At 38.4% G+C, this 15,922-nt stretch overlaps 1 protein-coding gene across 3 annotated transcripts in view; it reads left to right on the forward strand.

Moving 5' to 3' along the window:
- The window catches only part of PLCB1 (phospholipase C beta 1), a 373,777-nt gene that overhangs the window by 275,455 nt on the left and 82,400 nt on the right, over window positions 1-15,922 (forward strand). For all 3 annotated transcript variants that reach the window (XM_042884248.1, XM_042884267.1, XM_042884258.1), the window contains 7 exons: window positions 408-585; window positions 5,526-5,596; window positions 6,238-6,334; window positions 10,878-10,962; window positions 12,041-12,165; window positions 13,179-13,333; window positions 15,081-15,245. In XM_042884248.1, coding sequence (XP_042740182.1) covers window positions 408-585; window positions 5,526-5,596; window positions 6,238-6,334; window positions 10,878-10,962; window positions 12,041-12,165; window positions 13,179-13,333; window positions 15,081-15,245 — 876 coding nt within the window. The remainder of the gene's footprint in view (window positions 1-407; window positions 586-5,525; window positions 5,597-6,237; window positions 6,335-10,877; window positions 10,963-12,040; window positions 12,166-13,178; window positions 13,334-15,080; window positions 15,246-15,922) is intronic.

The raw sequence follows: 15,922 nt of genomic DNA on the forward strand, positions 1-15,922 counted from the left end.
ATGTCATTCTTTATATGCAGCCTTCCAAGACAGAGTCTAAAAGAGGGCTTTAAACAATTTGTGATGTTGGTGACGTAGTCATATCGTTTCTGATCCAAAAGTTGTTTTGATACACTGCTTTGTAATCCTCTAATTGCAATTGATTCTTATAGCCACTGATTTGTAATGTTTGCTTTCACATTTGAACTTACCAAAGTTATTGCTATAGACATTTCATAAGGTATTTTTCTTCTCTTATATGCCTTCTGTAGCCCTGTTTCACTTAATGAAGATTACCTGTTGTTCAAGTGGTGCATTTCACCAGGGTTCATAGAGGTTACAAAATTATGCACCATGTAGGTCTTAAGAAATTGCTGTAAGCTTGTTTCTTGTTTTGTTGTAAAAGATTTCTCTTTCTTTTCTGAAAGCTTGAACCTGGGGTTCCTCTTCCAAGCCCTATGGATTTAATGTACAAAATTCTGGTGAAAAATAAAAAGAAGTCACATAAGTCTGCAGATGGAAATGCCAAGAAGAAGCTCGCAGAGCAAGCTTCCAACACTTGCAGTGATACATCTAGTATGTTTGAGCCTTCCTCCCCAGGAGCAGGTACGAATGGAATCTACAAATACCCTTCTCACTGAAACACAAATACTTAATTACAGCTGTGATTTTCAAGCCATTAACATTGCTCTAGTAGGGTAAAGGTACACCAGGACAGGTTTTGCTCAACAGGAAGCAACACCAAGTCTCATTACTCTAGGAGTCTTCAGAGGTCTCAAGGCTGAGGGATCACTTATAGTGTGACCTAAAAATCAGTGAAGTACACTAACATTTACCTGGACTATTTAGGAAATAGAACAAGCTACTAACTCCATATACCAACTATAATTCATTGCGTATATACTAATAATGCTTAGGGTATATGCAGGGGACCACTGTAAGTATTAGTATACAAAAAATATGGTAAGATGTGCTCTGAAAAGCCTGAAGTCTAGCTAGAACAGAAAAATAAAAGTGCAGGGAAAAAAGATTTATGCTACATGATGGGAACGGATCGTCAGCAGGACAAGCAATAAGATGTGTGTATCCCAATTCCCAACCTGGTGTCTGTTCCCAGGACCACAGTTTCTCCTTCTTCATAGGACTGAAATTGTAAATTGCTAAAAGCAAAAAAAATAAATAAAGTGTTTATGCCCTAATAGTGGAATACTTTAAATGTGGATTGAAAGCTCTTCTAGAATGTATACTTCATGTCATTTGCCATCAATTTTTTTACCCTCTTGTTTATAACTTTTTTCAAATTCCGATTAATCGAGCTGAAAGTCTTCATGCTGGCAGTTTGCCTCAAGCTCAATTAAAAACAAAACAACAACAATCCTGCTGTATTTGTGGATAACATTGTTTATCCTATTAAAAGCAAAGACAGAATGAGTTTTCAGCCATTGTGTTAAGAAACTTTAAAAAGGTCATGCTTTGGATTAGAGCTTAAATTTCAGAAGATTCATCATGGTGTCAGGAATGATTTACTTCTGTTTTCATGGTTTGCTCTAGACAAACCAGAAGCAGCAGAAAAATTAGCAAGCATATGCCAACCTCTTTCTCCTCAAAACCTGAGGGGAACTGGTTTGCTCTGGTTTTTTCTCTATCCGATATGCATAGAAGGTAACAGCTTGGTACTTCAGGAGCCTCCCAGGAAAAGGCTCGGGCTGTGAATCTTGGGTGTTGATGGTTAGGGAAAGACAGAGGAATAAGTTCCATAGCAGAGTTTGTAATTTTAAAAATCAGTTGTGAATATTATGTCTGTATTACTTATGTAACAAATGATGTTCCATATAGATTTCAGAGGTGAACACCTAGAAAATGCAAGAACCGAGATGGCAAAATTAATGTGGTCATTTGATTCATCTGTGAATGGGCAAATGTATACTTGTAATCCTTGACAGCCATTGTTTCTCCTTTAGGACCTGTGCCTCTTTTGGAAAATGACAATAAGTCAATATTTTTTCACTCTCTGTCATTCAGACGCTATTCCAGATGTAGCATCTTCACCTTGCAATGTATTTCTGTGGGGATATCCATGCTGCATATGAGCACTTGACAAACAACAGTGAATTTATATTAACAATACCTGTGGGGAGTGAGATAGTATTAATCTAATTTTATTGAAGAAGAGCAGAGTCTGAGAGGCTTAAGAACAATTCAGAGGCAACTGACAAGGAACATCCGGGATTTGCTTTTTAAGACTATGCTAAATTGAGAAGTATTCAGAGCGCAGAGATTTCTGGAGATCTCAGCTACAACTATGAGCACTGAGCACTTCTGTAGATTATAGAACCATAAAATCTTTTCAGTTGGAAGGTACCTTTAAAAGTCATCTTATCTAGCTTCCCTGCAGCGAATGGGGACATCTACAGCTAGATCGTGTTGCTCACAGCCCTGTCCAGCCTAACCTTCCCATCTCTCTCTTGATCATCTTCTATTCAGTATTATAGTGTCAACTTCTTCTACTTATCAGCTGGGATTCAGCCTCCTTTGGCTGCTTGTTGTGTTGTCTACTGAGCACTCTTATTCCTCCACTACTCTGCCCCACATTACTGATGATTTACAGGGGAAAGTTGTGCTGATCTGGCCTTCACGAGATTTTAAATGAGTATTTTCATGCAGTGCAAAAAATACAGAGATTCATATGTCAGTTAATAGCTGATTGGCTGCAAGCCATTGAGGCAGTGACCCATTGCTATATAGTAAAATGTTCTGGCATCTGAGTAAAGTTTACTTTTCCTTTTCAAAAATGGTTAATGCTTATGTACAGCTTTTGCAAATAATGAGAGGTGATTTCCTCCACAAGGTGTTGGTAGCTGCTTGAACACTGTAAATCCAATTCACGGAGTTATCAAGCAGCATCAGTAGGTATCACACTTACAATCCATTTTGACTGTTCTTTTCAAGGGCCCTGACGAAGTAAATTAGCAAATTCTCCTGAATTTTCCAAGCAACATATTGCATTTTATTAAGTTCTCAATATCTGTCACTTTTGTCTGTCAAACTGCTGAGTCGTGGTGGTATTAAATATTCTTTAGTTCTTTGATTCCCTGCCCTTAGTAACAAGGATTTGGCTTGTCATTCCCAGCTCTCCTCTCCCGATCATCTTCTATTCAGTATTACAGCATCGACCTCATCTATTCATCAGCAGGGATTCAGCCTCCTTTGGCTGCTTGTTGCATTGTCCACTGAGTGCTCTTATGCCTTCACAACTCTGCCCCTCTTAGTAGTGAAAATATCCTTGAAACTAGTACTGTTACTCCACTGAGAAGTTTGCTGTGTAGTTCTTGGAGCTGTTGAAAGTCATTGGGCTTTGTGTGTGATAGGAGTATGATCTTTTTATTTCCTGATATTCTTCTCTCTGCCCTTGTCCACAGGCTGGCTCTTGTCTTATACTTGTACAGCAAGCTTTTGCAGCAGGAACTCTCTATCTGTGTTACACTTTGTATAGGGATGTCCCGTGCTGCTGTTTGGAATCCCATCTAGTTGTCCTCTGCGTGCACGCACACACACACACGTACTGGGTCATACTGCATATGCCAGCACATGTACTTTTATGACTAGAAGTGATGGCATGGAAGAAATCTCACCAACTGTGTGAGAAGGTGAGCATAGAGGCATCTGTAGCACAGACATCTTCTCTGTCTGATCAAGGCTTGCTCAGAGTTTGTGTCCCAGCAGTGTAACAGCGAAAAGCAGCTTTGGTCTGAGGACAGAGCCATGCATGTGAGGGAAAGTCAATGTGGGCATAGTCATAGGTTCAAAAACTCCTAGTTATTCTGTGCTTGCAATCCTGTATATTATTTGTGCTGGATTTGCAGTCTGATGAATAACTTGAAAAAGAGATCTGATCTCCTTGGGAGTTTTCCCGTTAAATATTTTTTAATAAAAGAATACTGTGTTCCCTCCCTGAACACTTCCAGCAAGAACAAGCTGGTATCTCAGCAGTGTAAGTTGGCTGAAATCTGCCCATGTCCCCCTTGTAGACTATGGGGAGTATTATTTTGCCAGTCCAGATGAATTGATTGAGAGCTTCCCACCCAAAGATTGTCCCTGTAAATCCTGTGAGAACATGGCTAGCTCTTTGTAGTACACTGAGGTTCCCTGAACTGTCCCTTGAGCCTGTTGAGCAATCATGTTATTTTCTTCAATGAAATGTTCAGGAAGAAATGTGTTCATGAATAACAGCATGACATTTCAACATCTGCATCTGCAGCCTGGGTAGTCATCATTTCATTGTGAAAGCCACACTCGTTATTTAAATCGTATGTGATGTATGTGGCCTCCCTAGACATGATTCAAGGCCTCTTGGAACAGAGAGGAATTTCTAGATTCGGTGGGCTTTGAATTAGACCCTGTGGTGACAGTAGAAACTGAAATACCGTTCTCTGGAGAGTTGGGGAATGCTGCACAGTGGTTAAGATTTTTGTGCTATCAAAATAATTGCCACTGCTGAAGAAAGCTGAAAGGTTTGTGAAATGAAACCTTTAAAGAAGTGTTGTCGATCTCAAAGGTGTGGACAGGTGACTGCAGTAGAAGTTAAACCTGCTTTTCCAGAGTCTTCTAAAGGTACATGGTGTATACCTTGTGACTGCCAAATACACAGGAGGAGTTACCTAAGAGAAAGATGGGTTGATTTCCAACGCAACCAAATCAAAACATTGGGGAGGGAAGGATATTCATTCATTAAAAATAATGAATCTATGTCTTACCTCTAGGAATTTGTTAGTACATTGTGTTTGGGAACAAGTCTTAAAAAATGTTTCATTTGCTCCTATTTACTCTGTCAGTGTGCTTTCAGGGGAAGGATGATCTTTATGCATCTTCATCACATTACTCGATTTGCACTGCCCTCAGCCGGTGCAGCTGAGCAATGAGTCCAAGCAGTCAGACGCACCAACGGTGTATCAGGGGAGGGAAGTGTGAGCAGACTCCTGCCAGCTGTGCTACCTGGGTGCACACGCTGTGATATCTTCAGAACATACGCATTTCTCTGAGCAGCCCTCATTACTGCAGCATGTGAATGTCAGTTTTTATGCATGATTTCTTCACCCTGTGAATGCTGTGATGTGTGTGCTTTGCCAGGGGGGCAAAAGCATTCACTTGAAGATGACACTGGGATCCTGTAGCAGAGAAATCCTAAACCACAGAGCTGTGACCCAAGCATGGGAACAGCTCGTCAGAGTAGTTTGTAATATTATACCTGCACACTGTGCACACTATGCACACACCGTGATGCTTTTTTTGGTGCTGAAACCTGTCCTGTGATTTCCAAATAGTAAGTGTCCAGCAGCTGAAAAGCAAGATCTTTGTTTGATTAGACAGTAGGAACTTACCAGTGATAAGGAAGGATGAATCCCTCTAAACAGTTTGATTTGTGCTGTGACAAATAGCACATGTATAACGTCTTCTCTTTTAAGCAGTGTGCATCTTTCACAGATTTATCCCTGATATTTATAGCTATTGCTTCAACCAGTAATTGTCTTCTGCTAAAAACATTTCAGGAGAAGCAGAGATTGAGAGCGATGATGATGATGACTACGATGATGATTGTAAAAAGTCGTCGATGGATGAAGTAAGGGCACAGATTTGTTTTATGGTGATGGATCGATTCCAGCAGTTCTGGGTTGGCTGTGTTACCAGGAGTGGGACTGCCATCTACTGGGAAAAGGAAGGCAGAGCACTGGCAATCACTTTCTGAAGTTGGTTGTCAATGGGTTTGGAACCGTATCTTTATTTTGTTTATTAATATTTCAATTTATTGAAAAGTAAGATTTGATAACACTACAGATGATTCGAGGCAACTGTTTGTGGTGTATTTGGCACCACTGGAAATAAAATTGGATGTTGAAAATGTAGAGCTAGGTTTTTTATTTGTTCAGCAGTGCAGATAAGCGTGGTTAACACTGTGTGCATATCACCATGCATATGTAAAGGTAATGCAGTTTTTTTCCTGGATGCCAGGTAGAAAGAAATAATACAATTGCATTTTAATTAAGCGTTTACATTGTATTACATCTTTCCTTTATTAGTATGTGAAGCCCCCATGTGAGGCATTGAGTTCGCTAAGATGGGATCACACAGAATCACACAGAATGGTGAAAGATAATTCTTTCATGGTTGATAGAAAACTGGGCTTTGGTTTTTTTGACCTTTGATGGCCATCATGGATTTTGACCAGCCAGAATGTCAGCATTTTCCCATCTCTGTCCTTAGGGTACTGCTGGAAGTGAGGCTATGGCCACAGAAGAGATGTCTAACCTGGTGAACTACATTCAGCCTGTGAAATTTGAATCATTTGAGGTATCAAAAAGTAAGTAAGCTGAGCATAAATGATATCTTTTACTGAAAATTATCTAGCAAATGTTCAGAAGAAAGGTCTGGAGAAGTGCTTGCTTGGGTTCCTCTCAATTAGATATGTGGACCCTTGGTGTCCAACCATAAATCCATGTTTATTTTGAAACATGCATTAGTGTAAGTATTGGGCTTTGTCAACTATGCTGCCACTTCAAAAACAGTTTAGCAAATGTTTAATCAGGTTGTTTTTGTGTATAACCAAGATGTTATAATTGCAATATAATCAAAAGAGTAAGGCAAAAGCAAACAAGGATCACAAAAGAGAATAAGTAGAAGAGCTTACCCTTGGGTTGAGCTCACTAGAAGATACCAAAAGAGGAGGATCTCCAGAAGAGATCCTTCCCCTCTGGTAGCCAGCTCTTAAATAGGTCTAGGAGAGGTGCAGCCAGGCTCCACCCCTTCCGGCAGCACAGGTGAATTGCCTTCACCTGTGCTCCTCTGGCTGACTCAAGGCTCACCTCAGGTGATTAATCAGAGGTTCAGGCCGTGACTCAGCAGTTCCCATACATTTTGTTATCCATAGGTGAAGAATAACTTAGTGAGCTTGAGAAAATTGATCATAAATATTCCTTCAGATTTAACAAATGCTTAATGTTTTTTCTGTGCTACTTTTATGGAGGATTCAGTGTAAGCAGAGAGTGTGCCCTTCCTCGTATACAAATTCTTATCTGCCTCTGTGTATTGTATAGAAAAAGCCATTAATTCATCCCCTGCTGGCATTTACAGAAAATGCCTTGCTAGGAATGCAGTCTTTGGCATCCTCAGTAAACAGTGCAGCATCTTTTCCTTTCTTGGTGCAAAACCCCCTATTGTTTGCCTGCCCTTTTTCACTTTGTTTTGACAGATTGCAATATGCCTTTTGAGCTTTTTAGTTCAAGAAGTATATAGCATTTTAATTTGTTTTGGATTTATGGAGGCCTTAGCAGAGGACACGTAATTGATGCCTAAGTCCGTATCTGCACATACAATTTCACATTTACTCGTTTTGAATAATAAGCATAGAAATAGTCATCTACTGTTCACGTGTATTTATGTATAAACACATGCACATAAGCGTTCACAAACTCATGTGGAGTTGTGCTTGTCCCCTACAGTAGCATTCCTTGGATATTTATAATATCCATTAGCTTTAATGAGAGTTATGAGTACTCAGTGGGAAGGAGATACTCCTACTGGAAAAGAAGCCATGTGAATCGTAGCAGGGCAAGTTCATCTGCTGTTAGAAAATTCTCTTTAGAGAATGTAGATTTCTTCTGTTCCCATGCCTGTGCCTTTCCAAGTTTTGTCTTTTCTGAAGAACTGCTCATGTCCAGATTTTTTACATTGTCTTCCTTGTTTTTGTGAACTCATTATGTTAAGTGATAAATATTTCAGGTGTTTGTATTTAAAAAAAAAAACAACAAAACATAGTGTGCAAATATTGCTAGGTGTTTAGAGCATGGCCACTTCAACTCACGGGTTCTGGTCTTAGTCCTGGCCTGGAATCTGGAATCTCAGCTGAACTTTTGTTAAGTTCAGTGAAGATAAGCTAAATAAGGAAAGAGTTAAAATTGTTTTTTATTTTGCTTCTTATTGAATTTTTCCCAGATTGTATTTTTGTTCACTTTTGCTTCTTGTCTTTTATGAAGTTTCATCTTTTCATCATAAGAAATTTTGCTAATTTTGAATTATCTAATTCAGAATTTGTTTTGATCTGTGATCCTCACCTCTGTTGTGGTAACAGCATCTCACTGTTGCTATCATTCATACATTATAGGGAGTGCATTTTTGGTCTTGCATCCAGATTCATAACAAAAATGTTGAATACAACTAGATCTGTAACAGTTCCCTAATGGCCCTCACTAGGTATATTCCCTCCCTCTGACAGTTAATCATTGCAACTGTTTCAGGACATTATTTCAAATTGGTAAGAGTTTTTCAATTAGTTTATCCATTCTATAGTGAATTCCGATAAGTAAACAAGTTAATGTATAATGAGGGAGAAATGCCTCTCCTGGACAGTTTTTTCTTCAAAGGACAGCTTTCTTAAACTTTTCCAGGTACTGTAGGGGAATAAGTTTTTGTATTTTGTTTAGGAATTTGCTTAAGCTCTGAACATTTAGTGACATTTTCCAGCTACTGGTTCTGGTTTCCTGCAGATTCTACTTTAAGATAAATACTGGGAAATACTGCATACTACTACTAATACATAAAAAAAAAAAAAAATAAAAAAAAAAAAAAAATAGTACTTGTATTCTAAGTAGAATAAAAGATATGTTCTTTATCTTTCCTTGAACATTTTTTTCATGCTTTGTGTAGCAGTCCTATACTGGTTGAATAACTGTGGAGATAGAACACATCTAGTCACTGCTTCCTGGTAGGACCGTATTTAAGTAGCTACTGAAGCAATGAGATGAAGAAGTAGAATAACACTGCAAACAGAAAATCACCAGTTGTGTATTTCAGTGTTTCTTTATGAGATTTCTTTTGACAATTGAAATGAAAGATTTCTTTTTTTTTTTTTTTTTTCTTTTTTTTTTTTTTTTTTTTTTTTGTCTGGTTGCCATCAGCTGAAATGTTTTTCTCAGGTGATGCAAGCAAAGTGTTTATTAGGAGCTGCAGGAGAGCTTCCTTTCATGGTATGCTCACAGGAATCAGTGATCGTTCCTAAATGATTCATGAGAAACACGTAGTTCAATTTTAAGAAAGTAAGCCTCAGAACATTCAGGGACATAAAAACTTAGTCAGCAGCAGCACAGTGACCTGTTCTTACACAGGTGATAGTCTGCATTAGCACTGTATGTGCACATTGCACACAACATCCCATTAGTGAGGAGGGGTGGAAGAAGAATCTCAGTGCTATAAGTGCTTTGATGGGAATGAGCTGTCTGGAACTGAATTTGGGAGGAAAAGATCCTGCTTTTGGAAAGGAAAATGACTGATAAGAAAGTAGCCTCTAAGGAATGGTAGGAATCTTCTACCATTTGGAGATACTGCTATAAATAATGGAAGTAGCTTGAAGTACCATGATGGTAGCTAATTAGAAGTAGGGGCCACTACAAAGTATGAGGTCCAGCTCCCCTAGAGATAGAGAATAATTTTTGAAAAAGCACAATACTATCATCCTCTGGCTCTTCAACATACAACAAGAATAGCTGCAGCCATCTAGTTTGCAGATTAGTATCTGGCAGTACATTTTCTTCTCACCTTGGCCCAGACATGTTATTTCTTTGGAGCCACCGCTTCCTTTTTGACTTCCTATAATGGAAATGCCCACCTGTTTCTCGTCTCCTTCTCTCTGCAAGACAAGTGCTTTTGTTCAGTTTTATCAGTCTCCTGCAGCTTCATGGTTTGACTTCAAGGAGCTGGCCATGCTGGCCTTCGGGCCATCCCTGGATCACTGTCACGATTTCTTCAGGAATTGCATGAGGGCAAGCATTTTCTCCCATGTTTGCTCTCATTAGGGTGGTTAGGGGAGAGAGTTTGTGTTCCAGTACATGGACTGTTTATCTCATTTTTAAGGTGAGCAGTGCTGAGATATTTAATAGCTGTAATCTCTCAGTGCTGTTACCCATTCTGTACAATCTGCAGAGCTGATTGTGTTGGAATGGGAAGCTGTTATGTTACAGGAATCCTTACCTTCTGTATAAAATTTAAAAGAAAAAGTACTGGAGGTTGAAGGGCCTTGACTTAGGCTCTGGTACATTGTCACATGGTACTTTGAAAGGCTGTGCAAACATTAGGCAAAGTGAGTAACATGATACACAAATGAATGTTCAGTACCACTGAGTTACATGCTTAGCAGGAGCAATACATCACTTCATGTCGGAAAGTTTGACCAGATTAAAGAGGTTATGGTTGCTCCAGAAGAGTCCATCATTAGGTCTTAAGACCTGCTGAGACACAGAAGTGTGCCTTCAGTCATGATTAGATAGCAGTGTTTCCATGATTGTTTGAGACAGATGTGAGTTTTCTCTGACATCATGAAGGTGTCAAGAAGCCCTGTAGGCACAAGTAGCATACTCCTTAGTTTAATCTGATATGGACAATTAGCTATTAGAACTTGAAATTGGCTCGGAGCCATTATATCTGCCTGCAAAGAGTCCAGATATCTGGTAGGGTTTTGTTCCCAACAAAATTTGCCGTAATACCTCTGTCTCTTGTGTGAGCTTTGGGCAATACCTGTCTCATGTATGAACATGGTATTGTGCAAACAAATGAGAGAGATCTCTAACATACACTGACTTTCTTTTACCAGCATCTAGTACAGTGGGTATCTCAGGCAGTACAATTGCCCTTCATTTGGGCAATGCTAGTGTGAGTTTGGATGGTGCCTTTGAGTGCATGCAGAGTGAGTTTACAGCTGTTCACAAACGACTGCATATATAAATTCTTTGAGATTAAGGTGAAGTGAGCTGGTGAACAGTTGGTTAGAGGACTGAAACTAAACTAGTTCATATATTGCATATGATTTCATGCTCTAATATGTCACTGTTTTTCTCCCTCCTTCAAAACTGCAGAACGCAACAAAAGTTTTGAAATGTCTTCCTTCGTGGAAACCAAAGGGCTTGAGCAGCTTACCAAGTCTCCTGTGGAATTTGTGGAGTATCCTTGACTTTCAGAAAGCTGCTTTCCTAGATTTTCTATATCTGAGGTCTATTAGAGGGCTTTATTGAAATTTGAAGATGTGAGCTGGAAAAATACGGAAACCAAATGAGATTTGTAGACTTAACTGTCTTCACAGATGATTTAATTGGGTTGGACTGTTGAGCTAATTTAAAAGCTGGCAAGAGTCCTTGTACTATGGGCTAGGACTGCAGGGAATAGGCTCAAACTATATATTGAAGATCTATTATTTTGTATTCTTTTTGATAAATTTATCATATGTGAAGTGGTCTGAATTACAGTAAGCAAACTGGCAAAATGTGGCTGACTTGCTTTTTGTAAAGTCATGCAAGAGAGTTTTCTTTCCCACCTAGTTCCAGGAGCACTGACTTTATTGCCACCCAATTCTATTTTTCTATTTAGTTTACATTTTCTCTTGTAGCTTTTAAAGAAAAGCTAAGGAGGAATCTGTTTAAACCTTATGATGCTTCTCAATGTCTCATCCTGGCTGCAGTTAAGAAAAAAATGACCAAGATAAAATAGTGCCTTAAAGAAGATTAATGGAAAGCAATTTCCACAGATAACCTGCAGCATGTTCTCATCTCTGAGATTTGTAGACTGAACCATAAGAAGTGCAGAGTCATCATTTCTGTCTTTATGTAGAGGCCAATTCTAATGCTCATTCCAAAAGAGCAAACACTTCTACTTTTTAACTGAGAACCTCTTTCCCTGCCAGAGTAAGATTCACTGTTTACAGTTAAAAATGCAATCTTAGGAAAATTCTGAGTTAGGAACTATAATTATAAATGGAATTTTATGAATGCAATCTTTCTTAAGCATATACCTGTGCTACTTCTTTGTTTATTCTGAGTATTTTTACAGCAACATCACCTTTAATTACCCCATTAATTTATATTATCTACAAAATTGTGGGTCTCTGCTATTATGGTTGCGGAAATCCAATTAGGAACCTAATGCCTTCTGTAAAGATCATTTGCATTTAAATATTGCAGTTGTGTGACCTCTCTGCAAAGTCATTTTTGATACATGTATAAAATCTTAACTGCCCACCATTTAGATACAACAAAATGCAGCTAAGCCGAATTTACCCAAAAGGAACACGTGTAGATTCTTCAAACTACATGCCACAAGTCTTTTGGAATGCTGGCTGCCAAATGGTTGCTCTCAACTTCCAAACAGTAGGTAAGTTGTGCTTGTCTCTTGATTTTGTTATCTGTACTTTTCTACTTCTCTGATACAGTTCCTGACTGGTAGGTAAGAAAGGCTTTATGCATCAGAAGAGTCCAGTGGTTTGAACTACAGGGCTGTAAATTTACCTTTTTAATGTAGTTTATCCTTTAACTAGAAATAGTTGTGATTAATGTTCTGTAGCTAGTGTAATCTGTATACATAGTGGCCTCCATATTGTCATCATTTCTAAGTGGCTCCCATTAAGCAACATTTAAGAGTTAGCTGTGATTTTTATCCAGTCCTGCAAAAAATCTCAGTACATCAGGACATAAGGGATGTATGCAAAAAAAAAAAGGTGGAAAGAAAATTCCACTTTAGAAGTAAGAATTAAAGAAACAAAGACATTTAGGCCCCTATATGCACAAGTCATTTTTGAAATAGGTGTGGTGCCTTCAAAGAATATATCTGTTCTGAGAAATATGAACATTTCCAGATACTGGATCCCAGGACATATCCTGTCCATGGTATCATGTTATCATTCCCTTTTTCATTTCCAGTAGAGCCCATGCACGTGATACTGCTCCATGGAATTACACAGTCTGGAAGTCCACAGAGTAATGAAAACTTTTCTGAGCAGATTTCAACTAAGTATCAGGCTCCTGTGTCTGTTTCTAAAAGGGGTTTGACACACTAAATATTCTGCTGGTCTGGATACAACAGTGCAGTTAGTACAACACTGAAGTATTCAGTACCTAATCATTAACACTCCTTTTCAAATTTGAATTTTATCTTTTGAGTAGTCTTTGAAAGGTGCCTTGTGGATGTGATTCCCCAATGGAAAGAGTCCAAGAGGGTGCAATCAAGTCTGAGAGTTCTTTTAATAGATATAGCACCATAAATAGCTTTTGTATTTGTTGTACTTGTCGTAGTTCATTTGAAACTAGAATAAGTAGTACTGTTTTATTGCTTTTTCTAAATTGTTATCTATCCAGAAAATAGTTCTGATCAATATTTTTAATACCTAGATTTGTCTATGCAAATAAACATGGGAATGTATGAGTACAATGGCAAAAGTGGATACAGGTTAAAGCCAGAATTCATGAGAAGACCAGACAAACACTTTGATCCATTTACTGAAAGCATTGTGGATGGAATCGTAGCTAACACCTTGTCTGTGAAGGTATGTACATGCAATGTTGAAAATACTCTCACAACAATGTCAGAGCGTGGATAAATTTCTGTTGTGCGGAGACCTAGCAAATAGTCACGTTAATTCGGGACAGTACAATTCATTTCATTTCGTGGGGTGATGTTTAAGTTTTAAATGGCAGATAATGCTCTGCCTCATATTTCATTGTAGGTTAAATAATTGTGTTTTTATGGTATATATATATTTTTTTGTAGAAATATTTGGATAGTTGGTGAATTTAAGAGTAGCTTGTGGTTTTATTTATAAACGACTGAATTTAAAATGCTGTGTTACAAAGCAGTCACTTGTAGTGGAATGGTTAGAACAGTACACTGGTATAAATAAATTTTCTGGTTCTCTTTAAGTTCTCCAGCAATACTCTGGAATCATAAATGACAGCTGCAAGTCATTGCCAACTTGCTTTCAGTGGTTCCTGTTTTAAGGACATCTAATGAAGATTAAGGACTGCCAGGAATCTGCAAATTGAAAACTACTATGAATGTTTGTAGGGATAGATTGCATTGGCTATGACACAAATTTATACTCAGTATAACTCTAGTTATGAAAACATAAACTTTCTGAAATCCTGTTCTGCTTTTAATGGACTTCCCATTAGGCCAGTGTCTGTATTATAGAGTCCACCTGCAAAATATCCTGTTTTCATTGAGGAAAAACAAGTATTTCCTCTCGAGCTGCAGACATCAGTAACAAATCGGTGCTCAGAGGGCTATGAATAAAGCACTAACCTGCCGACATGCATGGTAAAAAAGAAAAAAAGACAGCTCTGGAAATGACCTCCCATGGTTACCTGTAGTCATCGAAGCTTTCAGTTCCCCTTGTGGGTTTAAAGGCTCATTTTTCTGCCAGTTTACTAAATAGAGGTGGAAGTCATTTGACAGTTATTGGGAAATGCAGTGTTTTAAACAGGAATGAGAATCCAGGAATCCAGAAGGCAGCCACTTCTGCCTGCTCAGAGTACGCTCTACTAGGTATAAAGACAATGTCCACACTGATCCACTTGAGAACAGAATTAGAGTTGCTTTCAGTTAACACAAATTTCTTATGTTACAGAGGCGATACTGTAAGTGCTTCTTCAGTTTTCTGAATCAATTGCAGAGCTTTCTTACACTTTTTAAAGACGAGAATTGTGTTTCCTGTTAAATTAAGAACTAGAAAAGCCCACTATTTCATAGTTGTCTTGTGTTCAAAGTCCTCACTCTCTATGAAGAGCCTTTATTAAAATATCTATTTTAGCCTTTTTTTTCCTCCCAGTAAGGATCATATATAGTTACTCTACTGCATATGTCTCTTTCCTTTCAGCACTGTGTTTTAAACCTGTTGTTGAAACTGGTTAAAAATTAAAAGGTCTCAAAGATACTGTGTTGTGCATAAGGACTGTAAGATTGGGGAATGAGATCCAAATGACTGTTCTTGCTAAGGGAAGGGCAGTAGCATGATCTCAACCACATTATTGCTCACAGGGGAATTCAGGGTCACAGGTCCACAGGAAATCAGACCTCATAAGCTGTTTTTCTGTGCCTGCAGTATTAAACAGTGTTTTTATTTATTTATTGTTTTAGATTCTTTTTGTTTGTTTGTTTTGCTTTTTGCTTCTTTTGTTGTTTTTTTTTTCTTTGAAAATACATCTAATAGATAATGAGGATTATCCACCTGCATCTTAGCCACTTTCCTAGTTCACCAAAGCTCTCCAGTGACATCCCCTTTGTTTTGATCTTAGATTATTTCAGGTCAGTTTCTTTCCGATAAAAAAGTTGGTACCTATGTAGAAGTTGACATGTTTGGCCTGCCTGTGGATACAAGAAGAAAAGCTTTAAAGACCAAGACCTCGCAAGGCAATGCAGTTAATCCTGTCTGGGAGGAGGAAACTATAGTGTTTAAAAAGGTTGGTGTAACGCTTGCTTCTCAAACCAGCATTGAGTGTGTGTAATTGCTGCCCAGTTAGCTAGTTCTGTGTTCTACAGATTTCGTTTGTTAAAAAAGATAAAGAGGTTTTGAACAGCTACTTCTCCAACTGTTTGTTATTAACTATTTCTAGTATAATTTTGCTACTATAGTCATGCCAAGCCCATAATGAAATAAATCAGTTTCAAGTCACCTCAGCTAGAAATAGCAAATATGTCAGTGGACTCATCTGCATGGGATGATGCAGTGCTGTCATATAAATGAGCAAGTGCAGATTCTTGAAGCGTTTTAGCTGAATTTCCATGGCATTTTGCCTCAGCTGAACAGCCCTGAAAAGCAGATCCTGTTAACCTGCAAGTGAGGTGATGTGAGTACAGCTGTGAACAATCTGGCTGTCCAGGCTGTCCAGACTAGCTCGTTCAAAGCAATCTTGTCTCTGCTTATCTCTAGTGTATGCCACCTAAATATAACCTAGGTTATAAAGTTGCATAAATCCTGATCTACCCAAAATATGCGATGTAGGAGCTGAAAATACTGAGCATGTTTCAGGACTGTACAACATGGATGTCTTAGTGTGCTTCACAATATACCTGCAGCAAGTTTTCTAGCAGGAACTGTACTGTCATCTGGATTGTATTTATTGGTTAGTTGGGTCCT

The sequence above is a fragment of the Lagopus leucura genome, unplaced genomic scaffold (assembly GCF_019238085.1).
Source record: "Lagopus leucura isolate 7727_CA_CO unplaced genomic scaffold, USGS_WTPT01 Super-Scaffold_73, whole genome shotgun sequence".
Taxonomy (NCBI): Eukaryota; Metazoa; Chordata; class Aves; order Galliformes; family Phasianidae; genus Lagopus; species Lagopus leucura.